Source organism: Chelonoidis abingdonii, chromosome 4, assembly GCF_003597395.2.
Source record: "Chelonoidis abingdonii isolate Lonesome George chromosome 4, CheloAbing_2.0, whole genome shotgun sequence".
Lineage (NCBI taxonomy): Eukaryota > Metazoa > Chordata > Testudines > Testudinidae > Chelonoidis > Chelonoidis abingdonii.
Window position 1 is genome coordinate 111,003,634 of NC_133772.1, and position 26,327 is coordinate 111,029,960.

A 26,327-nucleotide genomic window follows, 5' to 3' on the forward strand; every position below is an offset into this window, starting at 1 on the left:
CTTGAGAACTTAGTTCATAAAACTTATCTTAGCGAATGCTGAGGCATCCTCCCCTCACTACAACTCTGCTGCTGCCTCTCGATCCTAAATTACAGCCATTAGCTATTCAGCTCTGCTCATCTGTGCTGGAGAAGGAGACGTCCATGAGAAGATGTGTGGGAATGTGCACTCCACAAAGAGAATTCTTAGTCATTCCATCAACTCCAGTGGTGCACAACAGCTACCCAATGCTCCGTGCTACAGAACCCCAGTGGGAATTGAATGGGGATTGCCTATTGGTCCTTACTATCCACTAGCAAAGGTGGCAATGTCAAGTCCTGTGGCCTTTGAAATAGCACATCCGTATGGTAATGTCTTAGCTTTCCTGGTATGACTAGAAGAAGCCTTGGTGAGGTGGTGTAAAATTTGACAGCCTCTGATTTTGCTAGTGGAATGATCCTCTGTCCGAGCCCAGAAGTGGTGCTGTAATCTTGTTCCTTATAAGGCAACAGAGACTAAAGGGACTGATCCTGGACACGAGGAAGAGGAACTTTGGGCTGTGCCTGCCCTACAGTAATCTGCCTGAAAGGGGAAAGTTATCTCACTAGTATGCTCTTAAAGAGCATGGGGTTGTAGGATGTATAGTGCTGCCAAAGAATTCTGTGGCATTGGGGTGCCACACTCCAAGGCAGCAGGACTTTTCAATCCCTCTTTGGGGTTGAGGAGGGTCTTTGGAGAAGGCACTAGAGCAGGCCATGTTGTGGAGTGATGAGAGGCTGTACTCTTTAAACTGACTTCCAGCTCTATTTCTAGAACACCTTTTCTTCTTGACCTAATTTAAAATGATCCACACTGAAAGCTGGGGCAAGTGCACAAAGAGAGCTATAGTGAATACAAGTGGTTCCTTGAGCAGGAGGAATGGTCTGCTGGGATCCCTCTGGACTCCCTGGACAGTACCAATGGAGACCTGCACTGATGCAGAAACCAGCAGTAGGACTAGGTTAATGCAGCACTTGGGTTTAAGTGTCCAGCCTGGTAAGGTCCATGTGTGAATTCAGCTCAGTATAGAAATCAGGCAAAAGTTTTGCTTAATTCCAAACTAATCACCAGTTCCTTATTTCAGCTCCACTAGTCCTACTGTTCTATTTGCTCCATTTTCCATCCCTGAAGCAGCAGATTTTTTCTATAGGTAGTTTCTGCTGCAGCCTTTGGGATGGGTACTACAAATTGTGGTCTTCCATGTCCAAACTCATCTGTTGCTAAACACTGACCTGTGTCTGAAAGAGAGTGGGCAGTTTATCAGGTAACCAGTAATGACAGTCACCACTAGGAAAATCAAGGTCCAGCTGTTTGGCACAGACACTGAGGTGAGGAGGTACCCAGGAATCTGCCATGCCAAGACTCTTGCAGGCTAATTTTAGCAACTGAAACTTACTAGAGCATGGAGCAGTAAAAACAAGCCATTGCACCCAGTGGGTGGGCTGGCTGTAAGTAAGCTTTACGTTCTTTCTGGTTCTGTCTGAATCCATTGCCTGTATTTAATCCTGCTGTAATTTAAACACCTGTCTAGCTGGAATGTGTGAAATATCCTTACCTTTCACACTTGGCTGTTTTTTCATCTACTTTGCCTGGAAAGGGAGCTTTAAAATAAACAATATTAGGGTATCAGAGAGAAAAGTGCACCAAGGTATCAGATTGGGGGTGGAGAGGTGATACATGTCTCTAAATCGAGCTTGATATTGGTGTGTTGAGGGACGGGTTGGATCAAGCCCCCTCTGCATAGGCCTTCTCTAGCAACATTTTCATCACTACTACTGACTGGCTAAGAATTGTATACATCCTGTAGTGTTTGCCTCATCCACCTGTTATCTCTTGTCTTTATAGACTGTAAACTGTTTACAGGCAATTACTGTCATCTATTTAAATGTTTGTCCAGCACCTAGTAAAATGAGGTCCAGTCTGGTTTGTGATCTTTAGCTGCTACCATAATATAAATGCTTCATATTTATACAAAGCTACAGAAGGGCTCAGTGTTTGTTCTTTCAGAAGAAAGTCATTAAAATAACATTCTTTGTTGTTATTGGTATAGGCAGGGCTGGTGGCACCAACTAAGTTGCATAAGACTTCCCATAGAAAGACCATGTTTTCAGTTGCTTATAACTTTGCCAAACTTTAACTGTTTGGGCTGAAATTTTCCATGGTAGGCGTCTGCCTCAGGCTGAATGTTTTGGGGAAATTTTCAGTGAAAATGCTTATGTTTTCAGAGAAATGAGGCTAGGAGAAATATGTTGGTTTATGGATGTTTAAAAATTCTGGCAGTTTTTTCTTTTGAGATGTTCTAGTTTCCCCATGCTTTGGAGCAGGGACTTTAAATTTGGCAGGTGGGTGGCTGGCCTTTGCATCATCCCTGTGAAAATCTGCCGAAATTTGGCCAAATTATAAGCCTTTGAAAAACTGCAGTTTGAATATATTCGTTAGAGATTTCGTAGATTCTAGCAGCTATATTCCCTGAAGATTCCATCCATACTGAAAATGCTCCATCTTGGGGCTTAACAGGACTTTCTCAGTAATTGCAGCTGTGGGCTGCTGTGGGTTAGGCCAGGGCTGGACACTGGAACAGAAAGTGGGGAGCTTGTCTCTCCTGTGTTCCATGACCGCCTGCTAGGCCCAGGCAGCATGGAGGAGGAAACTGCGTGACTGAAATGCAGAAAAATGAGAGTTAAAGTTGGGGGTGGGTAGTAAATAAATACAAGGAGACTAGAGGCTCATGGGGGGAAGAGGAGAAAGTGGGACTGGAAGATGGGATGATCAAGAGACTAGGATTGACTGGGCAAGGAGACTGGGTCTGGGAACCAGTGGGGTGGTGGGAAGGAGGGAAAACAGATTTGATGAGGAGCTAGGATGCAGGGAGAGAACTGGGACTGAACCAGCAAAGAGGGTGGGACAAGTAGCTGGAGATGAGCACTGAGGTTGGGTGAGGAGCCTGGCGAGGTGATGTCCTGGAAGAGACAAGCGACGGGAGACAAGAAGTGAAGAAAAAGAGACCAATTGAATGATGAGCCAGGGATGAGGGGAGCTGGGGCTGTCTGAGCAAGGAGAGGTGGGGTTGAGAGTCTGGAGCAGAGATTGGGACTCTGGAAGGATGAGACTAGGTATTCTTGCATTAGGAGACTGGACCTGGAATGACAAACCTGAATAATGGAGACTGGGACTGGCTAAAGTAAGGAGCTGGGGTGGGAAAGAGACAGGACTAGGAGGGAATGGGACAGAAGGGGTCAACTAGAGGGTATGGGCAGAAGTGTCTATGCCCACTAGTGCCTTGTCCCCTCTAGTGCTGGTCCACATAGAGGCTGACATCCTACTGCTACTCTTAGTTACTCCAGTATTTCACGTGACAGAGATCTGGGCAGTAGATGTAAAGGTTCCAACCCTGCTGATCATCCATGTGATTGTTAATATGATGCCATATGATGGAATTTGTGGGGGAAGGGAGGGTGTCAATTTGTTTTTTATAAACCTAGGAAATTACACACAAAAAAACTATATTAAAATAACACAGTTACAGTTGCAATGTCAAGGACTCAAAAGCTAGAAAATGCCAGAAGGAAGGTTGCCTGTGCAGCCTTAATTTGGCCCACTTGTGTGTATGCATTATGATTGTCTTTAATTAGATGATCACGTGCTGTTTTTTCCAGAGGACCCATCTCATTCAGTGCACAGAACAGATGGTGCTTACTTAATGAGCTGCTATTCAATATTTTGCCTTCTCCTCATTGTTCAGTGTGGGGCCCCAGGCCTTATTTACTATACTGCTCTGAAGACAGAATTATTACTTTCCTCAAAATGGGCTTTTCTCAGTGCTCTCACCATAGTATCTGAGTTCTTCACAAACAATTAATTAATCTTCATAACCACTGTGAAGTGAAGTGAGGTGGTGGTATTATCATCCCCATTTTACAAATGGCAAACTGAGGCACAGAGAATAAGGTCAAAAATATCCAATTTTGAATGTCCAATTTGAGACACCTAGGATCTCATTTTTCAGAATACTTTAGCATTGTACAGCACTCTATATGTTCAAAGCACAGATCCCATTGACTTCAGCTGCGGCTGGGAGCATTCAGCACTTCTGTAAATCAGACCCCAAGGCCTCAAGTAGGCATCCAAAAAATGAGAAACACACAATCAGTGACCACCTACGAAAAGTTTGGTTTAAGTGATTTGACTAGCATCACACAAGAACCCTGCAGCAGAGGCAGGGATAGAATTCAATTCTCCAGGTCAGCATTCAGCTGTCTTAACCTAGGTGTCCTGCATACAACAGTCTCCTTCAGTACAAACCCTGATTCATCCCCAGAGCAGGTCCATTTTGTGCACTGAATGAGGCAGAGATCCTGTGGAAAAAATATGTGATCATGTAATTAAAGACCATATCATAATGCATATACACATGGGGTCTGAATTAAGGTTGCCTGGACAGTCTAAATTCTAGCATTCCCTAACTTATGAGTACTTGACTTAGCAACCTTAGTGGTCTTCTAACATAGTTTTTTGTCTGCAATTTAATACTTACATTGCAGTAGTTAGGATCAGTCCCCTGTTGTTGCTGGGTGCTCTTCAAATATAGTAAGCTGGTGCATGCTCAGAGTTTGCACTCTCAAGAAGATGAGTGGCCCAAGAAGGGTAATGAGAGAAAGATACAGTTGAACAAGTAATATTTGTGTTATTAAATATGTATGCAATTTTCTTATAAATAGATCAAGCAAATGCAACAACCCCCGTTGCACTTCAGAGCTGACATTAATTGACTGGTTACCTAATTGGGTGAACAGCTTCAAGGGGGGTGGAAAATTTCTCCCATTTGGGACAGAATTTGGTGGGAATCTTATGTAAGTAAAATGGTAATGGGTCAATTATAAATATATAGAGTGATCTGGCTCAGTGACCTGGGGAAGTAGGGGGCAAGGAGGAGCATCTGGCTTTTGTAAATGCTTGCAGCTGGTTTATGACTTTCATAGACTCATAGACTCATAGGTCAGAAGGGACCAATATGATCATGGTTTCATTGTTCTGAATTATAATCAGTGGTGCAGGGCCCAGTGCTGCTTTTCTTTGTGAATTCTACCCCTGCCCTTGCCCTTTTCCTCCCCAGTGCTCCACTGCATGGGTGTGTTACAATGAAGCGTTGATGCTGGAAGCCATTCAGAGTGGGGTGGCTTCGACAGTGGCCTTCCTCACTGCTTCATGCAGCCAGCACAGCTTTGCTCTAGTCCAAGAGAACCTTTCTCCAGGGAGGAGGGGAAGGTTTCTACAGGCAGGGCCGCCTACAGCTGGTTCAGGCCCCAGTGAAAAAATTTTTTCGGGCCCTCCAGCAAAGGTAGACCAGTAAAACAGGGCTGGGGAAGGCAGGCCCCAGTAATTCGTACCAGCTTCCCCCACCTCTCGTCTGCCCTGTCTACAGGAGTCTTCCTTCCATTATCAGACTGTCTAGCCAATGGTTTGTATCTTTCTCCGAGCCACCAGCAGTTACTTTCTTGGGACTTTGTAGTGTCTGATGTATTTTCTTCTGTCTTTTTAGTTAACAAACCTGAACCTGGCAAGAGGAGCTGTAAGCAGAGGGAACACAGCCTTCCCTCTCAGCCACCGGTCAGTACTTAACACAGGAGGGTCAATGTGGGCTGTTCAGCCAGATACTTCCACAACTGACAGCAGGCCTACCTCCTCAGCAGTCAGGTAAGTTAATCCGGCTGCTTCTGGCTTTTTAAGGGAGATGGATGTAGTGCACAAGGGCCAGGAGCTTGTTCACTTTCCTCATTAGCTTCTTGCTCAGGAAATCTTTTTTCCAGGTGTAAAGAAACACAGTTCCCAGCATCTCCCAGATCTGTCAGAAACACAGCCTATGAAAATAGCCCTTGGTCCCAGGTGGTGGCAGCAGGACCGCTGAGAGCAGGTTTGGGCCCTGGTGAAAAAAATTTTTCGGGCCCCCCAGAAAGGGCAGACCAGCTAAACAGGGCCTACGAAACCAGCCCCGGTCCCCCTTCCAGACCACCAGGCCCCGGTAATTTGTACCAGCTTCCGCACCCCTCGTCAACCCTGGGTGGCAGGGCCATGGTGAAGGGAGGAGGAGGGGCTGGGCAGGTTGGATGATTAGGAGATATCTCTCTAAGTAGTTTCCCTCCAAGCACTTATCCAGGGCACATTTCCCTATCTGATGGCACAGAAAACTCCATCAGGGCCTGAGTTTGGTTAGGCTTTTTCCTGGATGCAAAGCTGGTGGGGAGGTTGAAGACAAAGGAATAATCAGCAGAGACCTTCTTTCCTGGGAGTCTCCCTTTGAGTGGTTTCCTTCTGCTCTCTCCTCATTTTTTCTAATCAAAATAGAGCATAGGAATTTGTATTAGTGTTTAATATACCCCTCGGACTCTGAACAGAAGACTTTATGTGAGTCTGATGGGGATAACTGCCCAAGGGTGGGAGAGGGGGGATGTGCCCAAAGGATTCTGAATGGGGCTTTGGCTGGCGTTACTGAGGCTAGGAGCTAAGTGGGGCTGCCGTTTTGTACAGGACTAGGATCTCCTGAATTCTATTCCTTGTTCAGCCCCGACTACCTGTAGGAAAGTTGCTTCTCTTCCTCTCTTTCTGCCTCAGTTTTTGCTTTGTAAAATAGGGATAATGAGCCTAACCCTCTAAAGTGCTTGAGTTCTGTGGATTGAAAGTGCCATGTTAAGTGCAAATAATTAGTAATGCTTGTTATTAAAAGCAGGAAAGCTGCTGAGTGGTGGCTGATAAAACCTGAGGGGCACAAGGGGAAGGAGTGTGCTCTGGGTGGTCCCCCCCAAATGGACCCTGCAAGAGGAGGATTGAAATCTGTACTGGAAAGCTCAGGCTAAGTGGCTCTTGTTTCACCAGTCAGTGCCTTTCCCCCTGCCTGTAGAAGAGGAATGTGAGAAATGAATTCCTGGCCTGTGCCTGCCCTAGTACAGTGTTTGCCTTGGGGTGTAGAATTATCGAGAGAAGCAGCAATTCTGTTCTTGGAACCCAGCCAAGGGAATTATTACCTAATCCAAATAAAGAACCTATCCAACAGGTGTACAGCCTCCTTCCTCTCCTGTGTAGCCTGCAAGAGCAGCAGAGTGCAGGCAACCCTATATTGCTTCCATCTCCTCCTCCACACTGACTGTACCAATGGGAATGGGCCCCAGGTTTAACAGGGCAAAGGGCTACTCAGTAGGACTCTTCCTTCCTTTGTAGATCTCTGCTGTAGGCCTCATGATCATGGTATCACTCTGAATCAGTTTCACTGTTAGAGACTGCACGTGCATCAGCTGCAGATCTGACAATCCATCCATGGTTATAAAATCTCCACCCCCCTAATGCCCTGCTCTGTTCTGGCACAAGCAGCCCCAGAACTATTGCCTCACTCCAGTTGTGTAGTTTAGTGCCTGTAAGTATTTTATATATAAATATATTTTATATATATATAAAATTTATTTATTTTATATGTAAAACCCTCCAAATAATTCATACTGTAGTGCCTTGCCAGTGTTAGTCATGATGCCTTACAATGCCTGTGAGTGGTGCATTCCTTCAAAGAGTGTTTGACCTGTGGTGCCTTTATCTCCAGAGCACACAGCAAGAAGAAGAAATGTCTCAAGAGACTCTTTGTTTGGAGGGGGGTGTCTTGTCTGCATGGCTGCCTGCATCAAAAGGCCAGAATAACGGAAGCCAAAACCTTTAGAGCTGCCTACAATTAAAAGGGGAATTTTTGAGAGCTGCTGGACAATTCAGAGTGCAGAGTTCTGAGTACTGTTATCCACTGCTCTGAAGAAAGACTTGGAGTCATTGGAACTCTCTCTCTGAAGAAGAGGTCTTGAAGGACTACTCCAGAATCAAAGCATATGGAGTTGACCATACCATTGTTCAGAGAAATCATAGAAATGTAGGACTCGAAGGGACCTCAAGAGGTCATCAAGTCCATACCCCTTCTATGCTGGGGCCGTACCAAGTAAACCCAGACAGGTACTGTCTAACCTGTTCTTAAAAACATCCATTGTTGAGTATTTCACAACCTTCCTTGGAAGCCTATTCCAGTGCTTAACTATCCTTATAGTTAGAAAGTTTTTCCTAATATCTAATCTAAATCTCTTTTGCAGCAAATTAAGATTACTTCTTGTCCAGCCCTTGGTGGACACGAAGAACAACTCATCACTGTTCTCTTTATAACATCCCTTAACATATTTGTATACTATTATCAGGTCATCTTCAGTTGTCTTTTCTCAAGACTAAACGCCCAGTTTTTTAAACTTTTCCTCAAAGATCAGGTTTTTTAAACCTTATGTCACTTTTGTTGATCTCCTCTGGATTCTCCAGTTTGTCTGCATCTTTCTGAAAGTGTAGTGCCGAGAACTGGACACAGTACTCCAGCTGAGGCCTCACCACTGCCGAATAGAACAGAACAGTTACCTCCCATGTCTTACATATGAGACTCCTGTTAATATACTGAAGAATATTAGCCCTTTTTGCAACTACATCATGTTATTGACTTCTGTTTAACTTGTGATCCACTATAATCCTCATATCCTTTTCAGCAGTATTACTGCCCAGCCAGTTATTCCTCATTTTGTAATTGTGCATTTTATTTTTCTTAAGTGTATCACTTTGCAGTTATCTTTACTGACTTTCTTCTTATTGATTACAGACCAGTTCTCCAATATGTCAAGGTCATTTTGAATTCTAATCGTGTCCTCCAAAGTGCTTGCAACATCTCTTAGCTTAGTGTCATCCACAAACTTTATAAGCATTCTCTCCACTCCAGTATCCAAGTCATTCATGAGAACATTGAATGGTATCTGACCCAAGAGAGACTCCTGTAAGACTCCCGTAGATATGTTCTCCCAGTTTGATGGTAAGTCATTGACTACAGTTTTTCAGCCAGTTTGAGAGTAATTTCATCTAGACCACATTTCCCTAATTTGCTTATGAGACTGTCTTATGGGACAGTGTTAAAAGCTTTTATTAAAGTCAAGATATATCATGTCTACTGCTTCTCCCTATCCACAAGGCCAGTAATCTTGTCAAAGGAGGAAATATAGGTTGATTTGGCATGATTTGTTCTTGACATGTCCATGTTGGCTATTCCTTATTACCCTATTACCCTCTAGGTTATATTCTTGTATTGTCAATGAATAAGCAACCTTGTAGCAATTGTCAAAGGAAAAGCTGGAAGTTTTTGGAAGTGGTTGGCAAAACTGGTCTCAGGAATTTCCTAATCTTTAAAGGCATGAGAGGAGTGGCTTTGATTCTTGGTATCCAGGAGGCACTTGCATCCCCTTCCTCATAACAAAAGGTACATCTCCTCTTTTCCCATTTTGGGTAGGATCTAAAATTATTTAAATTTTGGAGATGTGGGGTTTTAAATTACTGTTTTCTTTCCCAGCAATCTTTGACAGCAACTGGCTGCCTCCCTGAATCCTCACCCCCTGCCAGTCTCGCTGACTACACCCAAAAATGACAGATAAGCACAATACGTTCTTGAGAGACAGAGTGGATGCCAACAATAGGCAAGCTAAGCACAGAGGGAATCAGCTCAGAGTCAATGAAGGATTATAAAAACAAGGATAATCTTCAACTGGATCCTGAGAAGAATTAAAATATGATGAAACTGGGGGCTCTAGTGGTGATGAGAGGAAAGGCAGGTAATGGGGCTGTGTTGCTGTGTACAGATGACTGAGGTAGTAGCATTCTACATAGGCTGGTGTAATGAGCTGAGATTTGGGGAATCCAAAGTATTAAGGCAAGATATGATGACAACCTGCATGGAGATCGAAGCAGGGTTGGGGTCAAGTTGGCTTGGGCAGCATCGCAAAGGCAGGGCAGAGGCGGCAACAGGGAGCCATGGAGTAGAGTTTGCTATAAGGAGGCTTCCAGTTATGAGAAAAGGGAGGAGAAGCCAAGGACAGAGATTTGGGATGGGGGCAGAGGCTATTTTTTTGTCATCTGAGACCTGCTCTTTCCTGTATCCCTGTGTCTCGAAGATGAATGTGGAGTTGCTGTCTTTGAGCTCCTTGCTTTAGGTGCCCCACAGTCCTGTGTGAGGAGCGGACAACTTCCCCGCTGCCCCATGCCCTGTTTTGCCACATGAGCAGGGCCTAACTGTTTTCACACAAACTGGATGCAGGCTAACTTGAAGGCTGAGAAGCCTGAACTGCAGTGATCCCTCCCAGAGGAAATGTAGGGCAAGAGCAGCAGCTACTGAGTGCTACACAATAGTCCCTCAGTTCAGCCTTAGCAAACTGCACTGACCTTCACACCCCCCTGGTGAGGCAGCACACAAGTGCCAGAACAGGAGCAGCCAAGCCTACTGACTCCAGCACTGCATCATCTTAGCCACCTGTCTGTCGAGTTCCCCTGACCCTGTCTGTGCCTTTCCCTTTCCTGGTCTCCTCCCACCCCCTCTCTGAAGGCCAGAGTAACAAAGGGCTCTGTCTCTCTGCATTGCACAGCATAATCTATCTGCTTCGCACTGCAGTCCCCACACAATTCCCTTTTTTTTACACCCCAATCTCTCCACCTCCACCTACATGTGCTTCCCTCTTGTGCCTGCCAGTAGCAGGTTGTGCTACCTCATGTCTAGGATGGGGAAGGAAGAGTCTTTAGTACAAGGTAAATCTGGTGCAGGTTATCCTGGTGCTGCTGTCTTTGATTACCATCTGTGAAGTCATTGGGAGTGGCTCCAGCTCAGTGTCCTCTGTGGATGACTTTGTCTTGCTGCCTGCAATGGCCAGCACTGCGTTAGGAAAAATATCTCATAGAAAAAACAACGAGGAGTCCTTGTGCCACCTTAGAGACCAACAAATTTATTTGGGCATAAGCTTTCGTGGGCTAGAACCCACTTCATTGGATGCATGAAGTGAAAAATACGGGAGCACTATCTACCAATGTGATATATGCCATCATGTGCCACTGATGCCCCTCTGCCAAGTGCATTGGCCAGACTGGACAATCTCTGCCCAAAAGAATAAATGGACATAAATCTGACATCAGGAATCATAACATTCAAAAACCAGTAGGAGATCACTTCAATCTCTCTGGTCACTCAATAACAGACCTAAAAGTGGCAGTTCTTCAACAACAAAAACTTCAAAATCAGATAGCGATGTGAAGTTGCAGAACTGGAATTTATTTGCGAACTGGATGCCATCAGATTAGGCCTGAATAAAGACTGGGAGTGGTTGGGTCATTATAAAACCTAACTTAATTTCCCCAATACTAATTTCTCCCTACTGTTCCTCCCACTTTTTTGTCCGCTGTCTGTAATGGGCCACTCTCTTACCACTTCAAAGGTTATTTTTCCTCCCTTGGTATCCTGCTGTTAATTGATTTATCTCGTTAGATTGACCTGACACTTGGTAAAACAACTCCCATCCTTTCATGTATTTATACGTGCTCCTGTATTTTTCACTTCATGCATCCGATGAAGTGGGTTCTAGCCTACGAAAGCTTATGCCCAAATAAATTTGTTAGGCTCTAAGGTGCCACAAGGACTCCTCGTTGTTTTTGCTGATACATACTAACACGACTACCACTCTGAAACCTATCTCATAGAACAGTCCCTGTCAGACAGATAAATGTCTTATATTAGGACAGGCACATTGTGAGTCTGTAGGATCACAGGAATGTAGGGATAGAAGAGACCTCAAGAGGTCCACCACTTGCATCAAGGCAGCCCTTCAGCTCTGATCCCGCTAGAGGCCTCTCTGTCTTGAAGACTTGGATCAATTAACTTTATTGACTGAGGGAGATTAGAAGTGGACGGTAGTTACAGTTTGTTACTGGACTCCTGCTAGCTTCCCCTTGGCAGTACCCTGGCACCTCAGCCCTCGGCTGTGACATTGGAAGAGCAGTGTGTGTCTGAGAAACCTAGGTTTTTGAACTGAACTTTCACCTTCTGTTCTCACCACACTAGGTTGGGGAGATACTGTCTGGGCATGTGTAAACTAGAAGCAGGATGAGTTTAAGTTGGTACGTGCGGCTACTCCATCCCTACACTCACCCATATCTTGTCCTGCCCTTATGCACACTGATGACAACCTAACTGTGGGAGCAAATCAGGTTAGTCAAACATGGAGATGCATAACCAGCCTTGATAGTTTGTATATTGGATAAATCACACTAGATAAGCCTGTGATGGTAGATCCTATTATTCGCCAGCCTACTCTGAGCCTCGGCATCATGGGTTGGCACCCTCTTGAAGGAACCCTGCTTCCCACAGCCTAGGTCTTGTCTGTCTGTCTCTGTCTGGAGCCTCTGGGAGAGGAAAGGCAGAAAGCTCATGACTAGCCCAGACAGTCTGAGGCCTGGCCCTGCAGCCTCAGCCCCTCAGACGTTGTTTGAATCGGACTTGGCTGGCAGCTGCTGTGCTGTTACTTTTCCGAGGTAATAAATGAGATTAATCTCAGGACCCTTTCCAGAGGCAAAGGGGGGTTTTGGGCCGAGTGCAGTGAGCATATAGGAGCCAGTGCTGGGGCTGTGAGCTGGAAGCAAGAGCTGGGGCTTCACAGCAGGGCAGAGTGGTGCACAAATCAGCTTGTGTGAGTGGGGCCTTTACTATCAGCTGCTTCTGGGAGGGCTTTATAGAATTGGGAACTTGGGGGCATCTTTCTCTGACTGGCTCTGGTTGAATGAAGAGTTGTCTCCTGTTTACCTTGCTTTTGCTGGTTGGCCCTGAGCAGTTATAGTCCCCTTTTGCAGTCTCGTTTGAGGTAATGTGGTGGGATCTCTTTCAGTATGCAGCCTTTACCCCTTTGTGTCCTTCAGTGGAGGTGTTCTCATTCACATGTCCCAGGGCTTAACCCTCCTGGTCACCAAGCTCTAACATGATGGAAGATATCAGGAGGATGAAGTGGGAGATGAAGATTTGCCATCTGCTCACAATCCCTTCTTACGTATTAAGGGCCTAGGCTAACTCACCTAGTTACCTCCACAAACCATCTTCCACCCATTCTAAACACTGGAACTGCCATTTTGGATCAAACAACTGATCCTTCTCTTTCAGTATCCTGTAGGTGAAACGACCAGTACTGATGTTTCAGAGGAAGATACAAGAACCTTGTAATGGGCAATAATAGAATAATTTGTTCATAGGGGAAAGTCCTTCCTAATCCCCATCAGCTAGTGGTTGGCTTATGTCTGGAAGCAGAATGGGTTAATAGTTCTTACAATATTTTCTGTTCTAACTGTGGACCTCCTCATTACTCATAAGTGTCTGGTCCTTTATTTGAATCCATTATGTGAAGGTTTTCTTTTATCAGTTTTAAACTGGTTGCCTTTCAACTTCATTGAATGTCCCCTTGTTCTTGTATTATACAAGAGAGTAAATAGGAGTGCTCAATTTATGTTCTCTATATCTTTCATAGTAATGTCTCTCTCATCCCCACTCTTATTTGTCTTCTCCTAAACTAAACAGTCTCAACAGTTTCAGTATCCATATGGACGCTTTACAGACCTCTAATTCTTGTTTGACTCTATTTTTCTATAGCAGTGACTAGAACTGATGACATTACTCCAAGTGAGGACATACCATTGAATTATATAATGACATTATTATATTTTTCAGCATATTTTCCATCCCATTGCTTATGCATCCTAACATCTTGTTGGCTTTTTTATCCATTGCTACACACTGCGCTGCCCCCAACGATATCCAGGTCTTTGTCTTTGGTGGTTGCAGTTAATGTAAAATCAGCAACATGTATGGACTTTTCATTCTGAAATAGGTACATCCTATTTCTCTTACTCCTCCAGTCATCTCCTGTCCATGTCTCTCGGCTACCATCCCTGGTTATGTTTCTCTGGCTAAGTGGCTAACTTCACAGCTACTGTTATTTTTTTGCTCCTTTGTATTTAACTTGACATGGGGGTATTTGAATAGTGCTAGTGTCTGACAGTAGCTATCTAATAGTTCGTTTCTCTCTTTTTGCTCTCCCTGGGTTTTATTCAAATGTCCTGTGGGGTTGCAGAAATTGCACATTACAAAGTGGCATCTGGGTCTCTCTTCTTCCTTCCACATGACCAATCCTCTCCTTCAGTACAATGTGGTGCTCGTAGGGTTAATGTCCTGAGTTCTCATCTGAGTTTCACTGTTGGGGGGGGAGCCCAGCTGTTCTGTTTAATGCTATTGAGGAAGGAGAGGGCCGTAGCATTTGGCATTCAGTGGTTTAATGTCCAGAGCAGCCTTTCGTCCCGGTTGAGTGCTGAAAGGGTTATGAGGGAGCCTTGGCTGTTTCTTTGAGCGATTTGGAAAGGACGGGCCTCAGACAGCTTGGCAGGAACCTGGGTCCTGTTTTTTCCAGCCCAGCCCTTCCTTCTGCATGGAGCTGTCAGGGAATCCCACGAATGTCTGGCTTCTCCCTCGTCCTCTGGGTGGTTGTTTTTTTTTTCCCCCAGCAGTATTTTTATCCATCCTTGGCTCTTCCCCACACAGGACCTGGAGTCTTGTATGTTGCTCAGCCTTGCAGGTAGTAAGATGGGAATGAAAGCCATGCTGCTGTGCTATAGCTGGTGGAATTAATTTGGAGCTAATTTGAGCTGTGAAAGTGAGAAAGGTACCGGGAAGTTTGGCAGAGGAGAGTCCTTTCTGCATCACTTTCAGGGCAGAACCACCTAGCTCAAAAACAAAAATATTCAGGGGCTCATCTTTGAACTGTGCCATTCCTACAGGTCAAAAAGAATCACTGAAATATTAGAGCTGAATTTTCTGCATTTCTCCACCCTTTTGTAGAAATGGAGACACCTCTATAGCCTAGGCTTGGAGGGATGAGGCAGGTCAGCTACTTTCCCTCTGTTGGCCTGAGACTCTCCAGGACTGTCCTGAGATTAAATTCAGTGTGAACATTTTTGGAGATTTCCAGATCTGCACTGTCTCAAGAAAGAATGAGGGAGCCTCCTGGGGAAAGGAACAGATGGCTCAGTGCTGAGTGTGTTTGAAATGCAAGAGAAGGTGTTTCAGTTACAGCAGGAGACAGATGTATGAGCAGCTATGCTCAAGACCCCCAGTGTTTTACAGATGGAAACATAGTTGAAGATGGATTGAGATAGGGTTATCTTCAGTCTCCCAGCAAATATCTTTCTCAGGAAAATGTGGAGAATCCAGAGTTCTATGTAGGGTGGCACAATATAAGTCAGCCCTCAAGAGGGACAGTCCCCACATAACTATCCCTGAAGTCAGCTGCGAATGAAGCTGGACAGAGGGGTCCTGGAGTCTGGCTGAGATGAGTGGAGAGATCTTATCCAAATAGGACTTCAGTAACCAAGCAAGAGTGCCATATCAGGAGGTAGCTCAAAGGGCCTCTAACTCCCCTGACTGAGGGAAATCCACCCTTCCCATCAGGCCTCTCCTCTGGGCTACCTCCTCTTGGACAGTGCAGTTTCCACCACAGCCTGACTGCTAAGCCAGTTCATGCTCACATTTTCCATCCAGCCCAGGGTCATGCTTTGGCTTGGCTGTTCCCAGGATGAGCACGGCATTCGCAGTTTGATGTTTTATCCTGTGATATAAACAAGAATCCCCTGCCAAAAGCATGAATTGTAGAAAGAAATATTTCCTGTCCCTGAAAGCCCCAGCCCCCCCTTTGTGAGGGTTCCCCCAGAGCCCTGCACCAGGGAATCAGGCTTTGCTGCTTTACTTTCCCAAGTGCTTTATGTCCAGCGGAGTTTTGCAGCTGACGCTGGAGTTTGTGAGTTGTATGTTGTTGGCACCATGACAGCCTGTTATTCTCCAGGGCTTCTCTGGGCTGCAGGTATCAATCAGCAGCTGTTTGTGAGCCATGCAAGGCTTCAGCATTTAACAAAAACCTTTTTTAAAAGGGGCAGGGTAGAGACTTTAAAAAAAAAAAAAAAAGCCAGGAAGTATTTCAGTTTTCCAAACATGTGGTGACAGCTTCGCTGATAGACCATCTTCAGAAAGCTGTTGGCCCAAGCTCGTGAAGCCTAAGCATGCTGTGTAATATGGGGGAGATACAAAGGCTAGCACCCTTCTCAGACAGCCAGGGTTTTTTAGGGAGTGTTAAGAGTTGTTATGGTTAGTAACTCTGGTGTTAAATACTGTTTTCAATATTTCCCAGGTAGTTTCTGGTGCTGTCTTGAAACTAAGAATAGATGGCCACTTTGCACAAAGTGCAAGGGGCCAGGGTATTTAGGCAGTGGGTAGAGCGAGGAATCTAGTGAGGCCAAGTGAAATGGCTTGGGTGGTCTGCCAAGGGCCCATTAAGGTGACTTTGATATAGTGTGGAAGCAGCATAGTCCCTGTAATGTGTCAGGGATAGGGTAAGTGTAATGGGGAAATATTGGTCTCTAGAACTCCATATTAAGTGCAGATAGCTCTGATACTAGTCCCACACAACTGTGGATTCATGAAAGCAAGGTGTGAGGTAAAGTTGAGGTTTTACAATTTCCACTCATCATTGCACTAGATTCACAGAACTTGAATTAATAATCTTTTTGCCCTCTGAGTCCATAGCAAGCCAAGCTGACAGATGCCATGCTGGCCAAACTGCTACATGTCTACTGAAGTTCAAGAACTGTAGTTAAGCAGCTAAGGATATGTCTACACTACAGATGCTACAGTGGCACAGCTACGGCACTATAGTGTCACTGGAGTGCTGTAGTGTTAACATTTGTTACAGCGACAGAAGGGGTTTTTCTGTCACTGTAGTTAATCTGCCCCCTCAAGAGGCAGTAGCTAGGTTGATGCTAGACTTCTTCCATTGACCTAGTGGTGTCTATAGCAGGGATTAGGTTGGTTTAAATACATCTCTCAGGAGTGTGAATTTTTCACATCCGTGAGCAACATACCTAGATTGCTAAGATTTAGGTGTAGATCAGGCCTAAGTAACAGTGTCTACAACACAGTGAAGCTCAACATTCTTGAGGGAGGAATTGTACCAGATACTAGCCCTGTGACATTGAGCTTTAGAAAGGGGAATTTTTAGAATGAGAGAGCTGCTGAACACATTACATAGTTAGTGTTAGCTGTTAATGTTGCATGGCTTTTATAGTTGAATCTGAGTTCTTACCTGGCTCAGTAGCAATCTTCTCCTGTCCTCCAACTCTTGCCATCTGACATGGTGGACCTAAATAGAAGGTGGGGATTTAAAAAGTTCATATCTGGCAATACATAGATGTAATTGATTGATTGTGATGTTCAGAATCTGGGTGAGGGTCACCACTTGGAGTAGGGGCATGGCTTATGTGGCCTTTACCCCCAGGATTCATAGAGAGCAGGAGCCTCTGCATAGTTTCCTGCTTCTGGAAAAACCTTTGCAGGCTAATCTGCCTCTCTGTGATGAGTGCAGCATGTCTGAGCTATGAACATCTTCAAAGCTGGCAATGAAGGTTGCTTCAAAATCCATCTGTGAGACGTCCTGGTCTCTAGAATATCTGAGGAGAAGACCGCTTCATGCATGGACTAATCTACTTCCTTCTTAATATAGAGAATAAAGGGGAAGAAGAGCAAGAGAAGACATGTCTAATCCCTTTCATTTCATTCAGGATCCTAAAAGAAATTGAAGATGCTCAGGTTTGAACATGGATCAACTTTGAAGGACTCGTTGGAGTCCCTGGAGGTTGGTGCAGGTGATGTCTGTGCTTTAATTGTCTTGAGGACTGAGAACAAATCTTGAGAAATGCACATTCACTCTGATGGAGACTTGGAGTTCATAGGAGCTGTTTGAGATTCCAAGTCCTCAACTAATCAAACAGATATCAAAAGATTCAGAGATCATTCACCTTTGAGATTTCACGTGTGAAACAGTTTAAAATGGGTGAGAGTCTTTGGCTTGTGCTATACAGGACAGCAGGTGAGTCATAATGGGCTCTTCATATCTAAACTAATTTGTGAATAAGGATCTTTCTGAAATTTATGGCTTCTTGCCCCTATGACACCATTTGCTGGACTTAAAATGAGACCTTTGCAGTGCTGGTTAAAGACAATGTACTAGTCGTAGCATGATGACTTGGTTTCCCCTGGCTGTCTCTGGAAAGGTGTAGGACAGTGGTGGGCAACGTGCTGGCTACCACTTCTCACAGCTCCCATTGGCCAGAAACTAGGAGCTGCGGGGGGCCAGGCCTGCAGACGGTCAACGTCAGCAAAATGTCTTGGGGTCTGCAATCAGATCACCCTGATGGACTGCATGCGGGCCGCAGGTTGCCCACCACTGGTCTAGGACTATCTGTTGTGTTGGGCAAAACCTATATATACAGTACAGTAGAACTTCTGAGTTACGATCACCAGAGTTACAAACTGACCAGTCAACCACACATCTCAGCTGGAGCTGGAAGTACACAATCAGGCAGCAGCAGAGACAAAAAAAAAAAAGGGAAAGCAGCATTTTTTCTTCGGCATAGTTAAGTTCCAAAGTGTTGTTAAGTCACTGTTCAGTTGTATACTTTTGAAAGAACCACCATAACATCTTGTTCAAAATTATGAACAACCTCCATTCCCGAGGTGTTCATAACTCTGAGGTTCTAGAGTAGAACCTTTCAAAAGTTTACAGCTGAAGCTTGACTTATTACAACTTTGAAACTTTACTATGCAGAAGAAAAATGCTGCTTTTAACCATCTTAATCTTAAATGAAACAAACACAAAAACAATTTCCTTACCTTATCAAATTTGTTTTTAAACTTTTCCTTTATTTTTTTAGTAGTTTACATTTAGCACAGTATTTGTTTTTTTTTGTCTCTGCTGCCTGATTGCATACTTCCAGTTCCAAATGAAGTGTGTGGTTGACCGGTCAGTTCGTATTTCTGGTGTTCGTAACTCTGAGGTTTTACTGTATGTGCTATGCATTGGATGGAGTTTCATGCAGTCTATTTCTATCAGCTGTGATAGTAACATGCTTTGGGCACTGGTTGGGGAGTTCAATTTGGCCATCTCACAATTGAGACTCTTTTGGCTTCTCTGATTTCCAGTCTGTGCATAATTTGTTGGAGCTGAGGGTGATTTGAATGGCCTTTGAAAGCTTTCCTCCCCCAGTCAGGAATGAATTGGCCAGCAATGACAAAGCCAGGTATTAGGTGACCTGGTGCAGAGAATTTACTTTTAGTCACTGTTGGGAAAGGTGTATTTAGCAGATCTAATCACAAGCACTTCAAATTCTCAGAGAGAGAGTACTTGGCTAGGGGGAGGGATAGCTCAGTGATTTGAGCATTGGCCTGCTAAACCCAGGGTTGTGAGTTCAATCCTTGAGGGGGCCAATTAGGGTTCTGGGGCAAAATCAGTACTTGGTACTGCTAGTGAAGGCAGCGGGCTGGGCTCAGTGACCTTTCAGGGTCCCTTCCAGTTCTACAAGATAGGCATAACAGATGATTTCAACTGGAAGTACACAACCCCATGCAAATGGTTTCTTCAAAGACACTGATCACCTCATTCTCTTTTACAGATGAAGTGCACTATAAATAGATCCATTTGTAATGGCAGAAGGTGCAATATCTTCTTTATGTTCCAGGAGAGGGTGAGATCTGACTCTCTGATAGATGCTTTCCTTCTAGCCCTGAGTCAAGAGTTCCTGTATGCATTCTTTTCCATCTGTTTCCAAAAGTCATCAGAAAAGCTCTGTCACATTTGACCTGTCTGCTATTAATAGCTCCAACTTGAGGTCATCAGTTGGAGTTTTCAAATCACCTGACCATAATATCAAACTCTTTCCTATTATAAGTTTGCAGTTGGGTTCTCCATCTAAATCTGAAATTGCTGATTGTATGTGCAAGAACTTGTTAATCACTGATGGTTTTTACTGCTCTCCGTAAGTTCAACTTATCTTTCTGCAGCCTTCAGGAAAGATCTATGGCTTAAAGTGGAAGAGGTATTCAGTGAGTAACTCTTGGCAGGGTAACGCTCCATTACTATCCGATTTTTTTAAAATTTTGGATTATTTTGCTCTATCTCAAGCAGTTTGGATTTTTGTTTACTGTTAGTCCATCTGACAGTCATTTCAACTTTTCTTTCTTTCTTTCAAGGATCTTCTTCCTTTGCACATTCCTTTTTGAAAAGGCTTTTGTAAGGTCTGAGTCATTTTTCCAATTCTTTGTGAAACTCCGTCTTCCTGCCACTAGATTACATAGCTTAAATATGAATAGGACCTGTAGTAGTTATTTAAAGAGAACTAAACATATACACAAATCTCTTCGATTATGAATCATAAGAGGGATAACTCATGGATCAGTTTTCAGAGTAGCAGCCATGTTAGTCTGTATCCGCAAAAAGAACAGGAGTACTTGTGGCACCTTAGAGACTAACAAATTTATTTCAGCATAAGCTTTCGTAGGCTACAGCTCACTTTTTTGGATGCATTTGAAGAAGTGAGCTGTAGTCCACGAAAGCTCATGGATCAGTATTCACATCACACTCCCCATCAGTACTCAGACCAAACCAGGGAAGCTAATGATCCAACCCACAGACCAAATTTGGTGATGAATCCTAGTCACATGCAACTTGAGGCACTTTACGCATACACTAAGAAAAAGAAGAGTCATGGAGTAGGCAGCAGTGTAATATGGGGGTCTTTATCTGTTAGTGCTGCTTGAGACGTGTTGGGGAGCTATACCAACCTGGCTCCATTTACCTCCCCATCCTCCCGTATGCCATCACACCCAACTCTGCATTTGTGAAGTTCTTGTCAAGGACTGACCTCACTTCCAGCTGGGTCTTCAGTAGTCTGTCTTTAGGATAATGGGGAAGCGGAAGTTCAGTAGTTCCTATATGGGCTAATCGGCTCTAGTTCTTCTTCGAGTGCTCATGTCCATTCGACAATAGGTGTATGCGCGCCACGTGCACGACCGTCAGAAACTTTTCCCTTAGCGGTACCCATTGGGTCGACGGGTCCCCTGCCTGAGCGGCACTACTGTGCCGTCCATATATACCCCTGCTGGCTCGACCCCCTCCAGTTCCTCTTACCGTCCACAGCGGCGTTGGAGCAACCTCTTGCTCTCCTATGAGAAGCAATCCCTTAGCTTTAGAGTACTTAGCTGCTATCAGTTTGTTAGCATTCTATTGTGTGGACATTTAATAGATTAGGTGCTTGGAGGCTTTCAGCACCCGCCCCGGGCCACAGGGCATGCCGCAGGCCCACGGGTTTAAGGCTTGCGCCACGTGCCGCAAGCCTATGCCGGTTAGTGACCCCCACAACTCCTGTCTACGTTGCCTGGGGAAGCACACCAAACAGAGAGGGGTAAGATTTGCAAGGTGTTTAAGCCTAGAACAAAGAAAGAGAGAGACTTTCGCTTGAAGCAGTTGTTGATGGGGAGAGCGCTGCAGCCATCGGGCCCAGAGCGCCCGACGCCGGCTCCAGCCTCCTCAGTGCGAAGTGTCCCGAAGTTGTCAAGAGACCTGGTGCCAGGCAAGCCGTTGGCCCCAGAGAAAAGTAGGCCCAGGCACCGCTCATCCTCCCCGGTGCAGCCCAAGGCCAAGCACCACAAAGGACACCAGCGCCATCTAAGAGCCCTGGCACCGGAAAGAGCGGGATGGGCATTGTACTGACACCACAAGTCCCTCTGAATCCAGTCCTAAGTGAACTCAGTGAGGACAACGGGCTCAAGGGAGTAATGGATCAGCCCTCCATGCCTGACACCTTTTAGGCAGCGAAGGACCTCATCAGGTTGTCGGTGGTGAGCCCCCTCCCGATCAGGGAGAAGCCTTTGGCACCCGGGCTTGCAGTGCCATTGAGGGGAAAGCCGGCAATGGTGCACCATTCAAATTCACCGTCCTGCCATCATTCTTGGCATTGGGACTGGTTGAGCGTCGAGTCTGCGGACTCTGTTACCCCTCATGCAGAGGGAAGCCTTGGTACCAGAGACGAGTCAGCGCACAGGATTAGTGCAAGAGACCCGACGTTCTCCGGCACCCTCCAGAGACCGGCACCAGGAGAAGGCAAGCTGGCCATTGCCAAAGGCTTCCAGAAGTCACTGGTCCTGGTCCCGGTCCAGGTCTCGCGAGCACTGACACCGGTCCCGGTCTCACAAGCACTGACACTGGTCCCATTCCCAATCCGCAAGAAGCCCCTCGTCAATCTCCCACCAGCACAGTTCGACGGCACTGCTGTGGCCTTCGCACTTGGCGTCACCAGAGTCCGGCGCCAACTTGGGCCAATACAGTTACCCGCACTGGGCAATGGATGGCAGAGATCACCAGGCTGGGACACTGGCCCTTCAGGATCCCCTGTGCCTACCACCAGTGGCAAGGGGCTCCCTCCAGGGCCAGCTACTCTGTGCACCAGTTCTGGTGCCTGCACCGACGCTCCTCCATGCAGGAAGCCACGGTGTCCAGACTGCCTGCACCATCGCCAAGCGAGAGACCAGAGGAACCAGCACCAAGTTCGATGCCGCCCCAAGACCCGAGCTGGATGCCCCTCCTTCGGGGGAGGAGGACCAAGGGGACCAGCAGGAGGAAGCGGAGCAGCTGCTGACCTCCTCGTCATCCCGGATGAAGTGGTGGCAGGCACAGTGGTATCGGGACCTCCACTAATAGATGACAGAGCCCATCAAGAGCTGCTGCATAAGGTTGCTCATAATTTGGGGTTACAGGCCAAGGAGATGGTTGAACAGGAGGATCCCATGGTGAACATCCGGAGTCCAGAGGGTCCATCCGAAATAGCGCTTCTGCTTATTAAGACCATACAGTCAAACTATAAGACTATATGGCAGACCTCGGCCTCCAGCGCTCCAACAGCCAAAGATGTGGAACGTAAGTACTTCGCCCCATCAAAGGGGTATGACGTCTTGTTTTGCCACCCAAGCCCAAGTTCCTTTGTAGTCTCGGAAGTAAACGAGAAAGAGAGCGCCATGGGCAGCAGGCCCCGGTACCTAAGGCCAAGGAAGTGAAGCGCCTGGACCTGTTTGGCAGGAAGATGTATTCCTCAGAGGGCCTCCCGTTGAGGATTGCTAACCAACAGGTCATCCTCAACAGGCATAACCTCAACTCTTGGGTGGCAGTGGGGAAGCTTAAGGACAGCCTCCTGTAGGGTTCCCAATAGGAATTTACGGTGCTGATGGACAAAGGCAAGGCCATAGCGAAGACCTCTCTCCAGACGTTCTTGGATTCGGCGGATGCGGCAACCTGGACCATCGCATCTGGCGTGGTCATGCGACGCTCGGCGTGGCTGCAGGAATCAGGTCTGCCGCCTGAGGTCCAGAACTCACTCCAGGACCTCCCCTTCGAAGGTTCCGGGTTCTTTTCAGACCAGATGGACTCAAAGCTGCATAGCCTCAAGGACTCGAGGGCCGCCCTCAAGTCACTGGGTATGCACATCCTGGTGACCCAAAGAAAGCCCTTCAAGCCGCAGCCTCTTCCTCAGCATCACTACCAACCTCATCCTAGGCAGGAGCCCTACTGCAGGCAAAATGGGGGTAACAGGAGGCAATGTAATAATAACAACAATAGCTCCAATAGGCCAGGCTGGAGCCAAGGCCAGGCTGGAGCCAAGGCCAGCAAAAGTCTCAGCCCGGCCCTAAACTAGGCTTTTGAAGGTGTGCTCGAGGACAGCATACTGAACCAGTCACCGGATTCATCCCCTTGCTTCCTGGACCACCTGTCCCACTTATTCCATGCATGTTCCAGTATTATGTTGAACCGCTGGGTGTTACGCACGGTGCAAAGTGGTTACAGGCTGCAGTTCTCCTCTCTGCCTACCTTCCACCCCCCTTCCCTGTTCCTCTTCAGGGACCCTTCTCACGAGCACCTCCTGGAAAAGGAGGTTCACACGCTCCTAGAGGTGAGGGCAGTAGAGCTGGTACTGAAGGACCTAAGAGGGAAAGGGTTCTACTCCCACTACTTCCTCATTCCCAAGGCCAAAGGAGGCCTTTGACCCATTCTGGACCTGCGAGGGCTTAACAAGTTCCTACTCAAGGCTCAGTTCCGCATGGTCTCTCTGGGCACTATCATCCCTTCCCTGTATCCGGGGGACTGGTGCGCTGCCCTCAACGTGAAGGATGCGTACTTTCATATTGCCGTCCACTCGGCGCATCGTCGATTCCTGCGCTTCACTGTGAACCAAGAACATTACCAGTTCACTGTTCTCCCATTTGGCCTAGCTACGGCCCCACGGGTGTTCACACAATGAATGGCAGTAGTGGTGGCCTTCTTACGGAGGCAGAGGGTTTGAGTTTACCCATACCTCGACAACTGGCTCCTGGCGGTCCAGTCCAAAGAGGAGGTTTGGTCCCACATGCAAGTGGCCCTGAGACTATTCTGCATGCTGGGGCTCCTGGTCAACATCCCCCAGTCCACCCTCATTCCAACGCAGAGACTGGAATTCATAGGGGCAGTCCTACATGCGGTACAGGCAAAGGTGAGCCTCCCACTATAACAATTCCTGGCCATCCAGCAAGCAGTGAACTCCCTGTGCCAGTTTCCCACTACAATAGCCAGATGCTGCCTGAGGCTGCTGGGCCATGTGGCAGCATGCGCACATGTGGTCAAGCATGCCAGGCTGAAACTCAGGACACTGCAGGCTTGGCTTGCCCATATATACCGCCCAGGCAGGGACCCCCTGGACTTGGTAGTGACAGCCCTGGGGGATAAGTTAGACTCCCTGTGGTGGTGGCTGTCCCAGACCGTGGTTTGTGAAGGCATCCCCTTTGCTGCACAATGGCCGGACCTGACGCTTGTGACAGACACGTCAGACCTCATATGGGGTGCTCACCTAGGAGATCTCAGGACTCAGGGCTTGTGGTCGGGAGCAGAACAGTCACTCTATATCAATGTGAAGGAGCTCAGGGCGGTTCGTTTAGCCTGCCAGACCTTTCATTCCACTTTGAGTGGCCACAGTGTGACAGTTCTGATGGATAACATGACCATTATGTTTTACATAAACAAGCAGGGCAGAACCCACTCCTCGCCACTCTGCCACGAGGCTCTCTTCTTCTGGAACTTTTGCATAGCCCACGCCATTCACCTTGAGGTGTCACATCTCCCGAGGGTGCGGAACGAACTGGCCGACCACCTCAGCAGGTCGTACCGCATGCATGAGTGGACGCTCAGAGCGGACGTTGTGTATTCGCTCTTCTGCAAGTGGGGGTTTCCCCAGGTAGATCTGTTTGCAATGCCCAGTCCCTGCAGTTCTGCTCATTCCAGGGCTGCAGCCTGGGCTCAATAGCAGATGTGTTCGTGATTCTATGGGGAGGGAAATTGAAATACACCTTCCCCCACGCCTCCTCTGGTGCACAAGGTCCGCTCAAGATGTGCAGGAACGGGGCGGCGGTTATCCTCATTGCCCTGGTCTGGCACCACCACGCTCCTGGAGCTGTTGATGGAAGCCCCGGTAAGCCTGCCCCTACACCGGGACTTCATCATGCAGGACGGAGGGCAGCTCCTCCACCCCGACCTGCAATCACTGCATCTGATGGCGTGGAAGCTTTGTGGTTGAACGCTTTGGAGAGCCAGTGCTCCCTCCCTGTGCAGCAGGTTCTACTTGGTAGTAGGAAGCCTTCTACCAGGGCAACTTACCTGGCCAAGGGAAGAGGTTCTCAGCTGGTGTGGGCCCCAACTGGTTCAGCCATGCCAGGCTCCGGTGCCTACCATTCTAGAGTACCTACTGCATTTCAAGCAGCAGGGGCTGGCCCCGTCCTCGATCAGGGTGCATCTGGCGGCCATCTCCGTCTTCCACTCGGGGTTTTCAGGGGGCTCGGTGTTCTCCCACCCAATAGTGGGGTGGTTCCTTAAAGGACTGGAGAGGGTGTTCCCTTGCTCATGCCCCCCAGTCCCTCCATGGAATCTCACTTAGTTGTCCTTTCTAAACTCATGGGGCCCCCGTTCGAGCCATTTGCCAACTGCTCCCTCCTCCACCTTTCTTGGAAGGTGGCATTTCTGGTGGCCATTATCTCAGCCAGAAGGGTATCTGAGCTGAGGGCACTCACGTCAGAGCTGGCATATACAGTATTTCATAAAGACAAGGTGCAGCTCCGCCCACACCTCAAGTTCCTCCCAAAGGTGTTCTCACAGTTCTATCTGGGCCAGGACATTTGTCTGCTGGTGTTTTTCCCCACCCCCCCTGTGAACCCGAGTCACCGCAGCCTGCACACCCTGATGTCCGTCGGGCATTGGCGTTCTGCTTGGAGTACACCAAACCCTTTCGTAAATCCACGCAGCTGTTCGTGGCAGAAAGGATGAGAGGCCTCCTGGTGTCAATGCAGCGGATCTCCTCCTGGATTACAGACTGCATTTGGGCGTGTTATGACCTCGCAGGTGTTCTGGCCGCACCGGTCATAGCCCACTTGACCAGGGTGCAAGCAGCTTCAGTGGCTTTCCTAGCACAGGTCCCAGTCCAGGAGATCTGCAGAGCAGCCACCTAGTTGTCGG

At 47.0% G+C, this 26,327-nt stretch overlaps 1 protein-coding gene across 17 annotated transcripts in view; it reads left to right on the forward strand.

The window, feature by feature from the left end:
- TTLL5 (tubulin tyrosine ligase like 5) overlaps window positions 1-26,327 on the forward strand; it is a 239,726-nt gene that overhangs the window by 133,169 nt on the left and 80,230 nt on the right. For 14 of the 17 annotated variants that reach the window (XR_012655815.1, XM_075065558.1, XM_075065563.1 and 11 more), the window contains one exon: window positions 5,558-5,712. Coding sequence is in view for 15 of the 17 variants with exons in the window: in XM_075065558.1 (XP_074921659.1) it covers window positions 5,558-5,712 (155 nt within the window). In the remaining 2 variants the exon portion in view is untranslated. Of the gene's footprint in view, window positions 1-5,557; window positions 5,713-8,677; window positions 8,864-17,468; window positions 17,965-26,327 lie in introns of those variants that run through there. The other 3 variants (XR_012655816.1, XM_075065566.1, XM_075065564.1) reach the window with 3 other exon arrangements.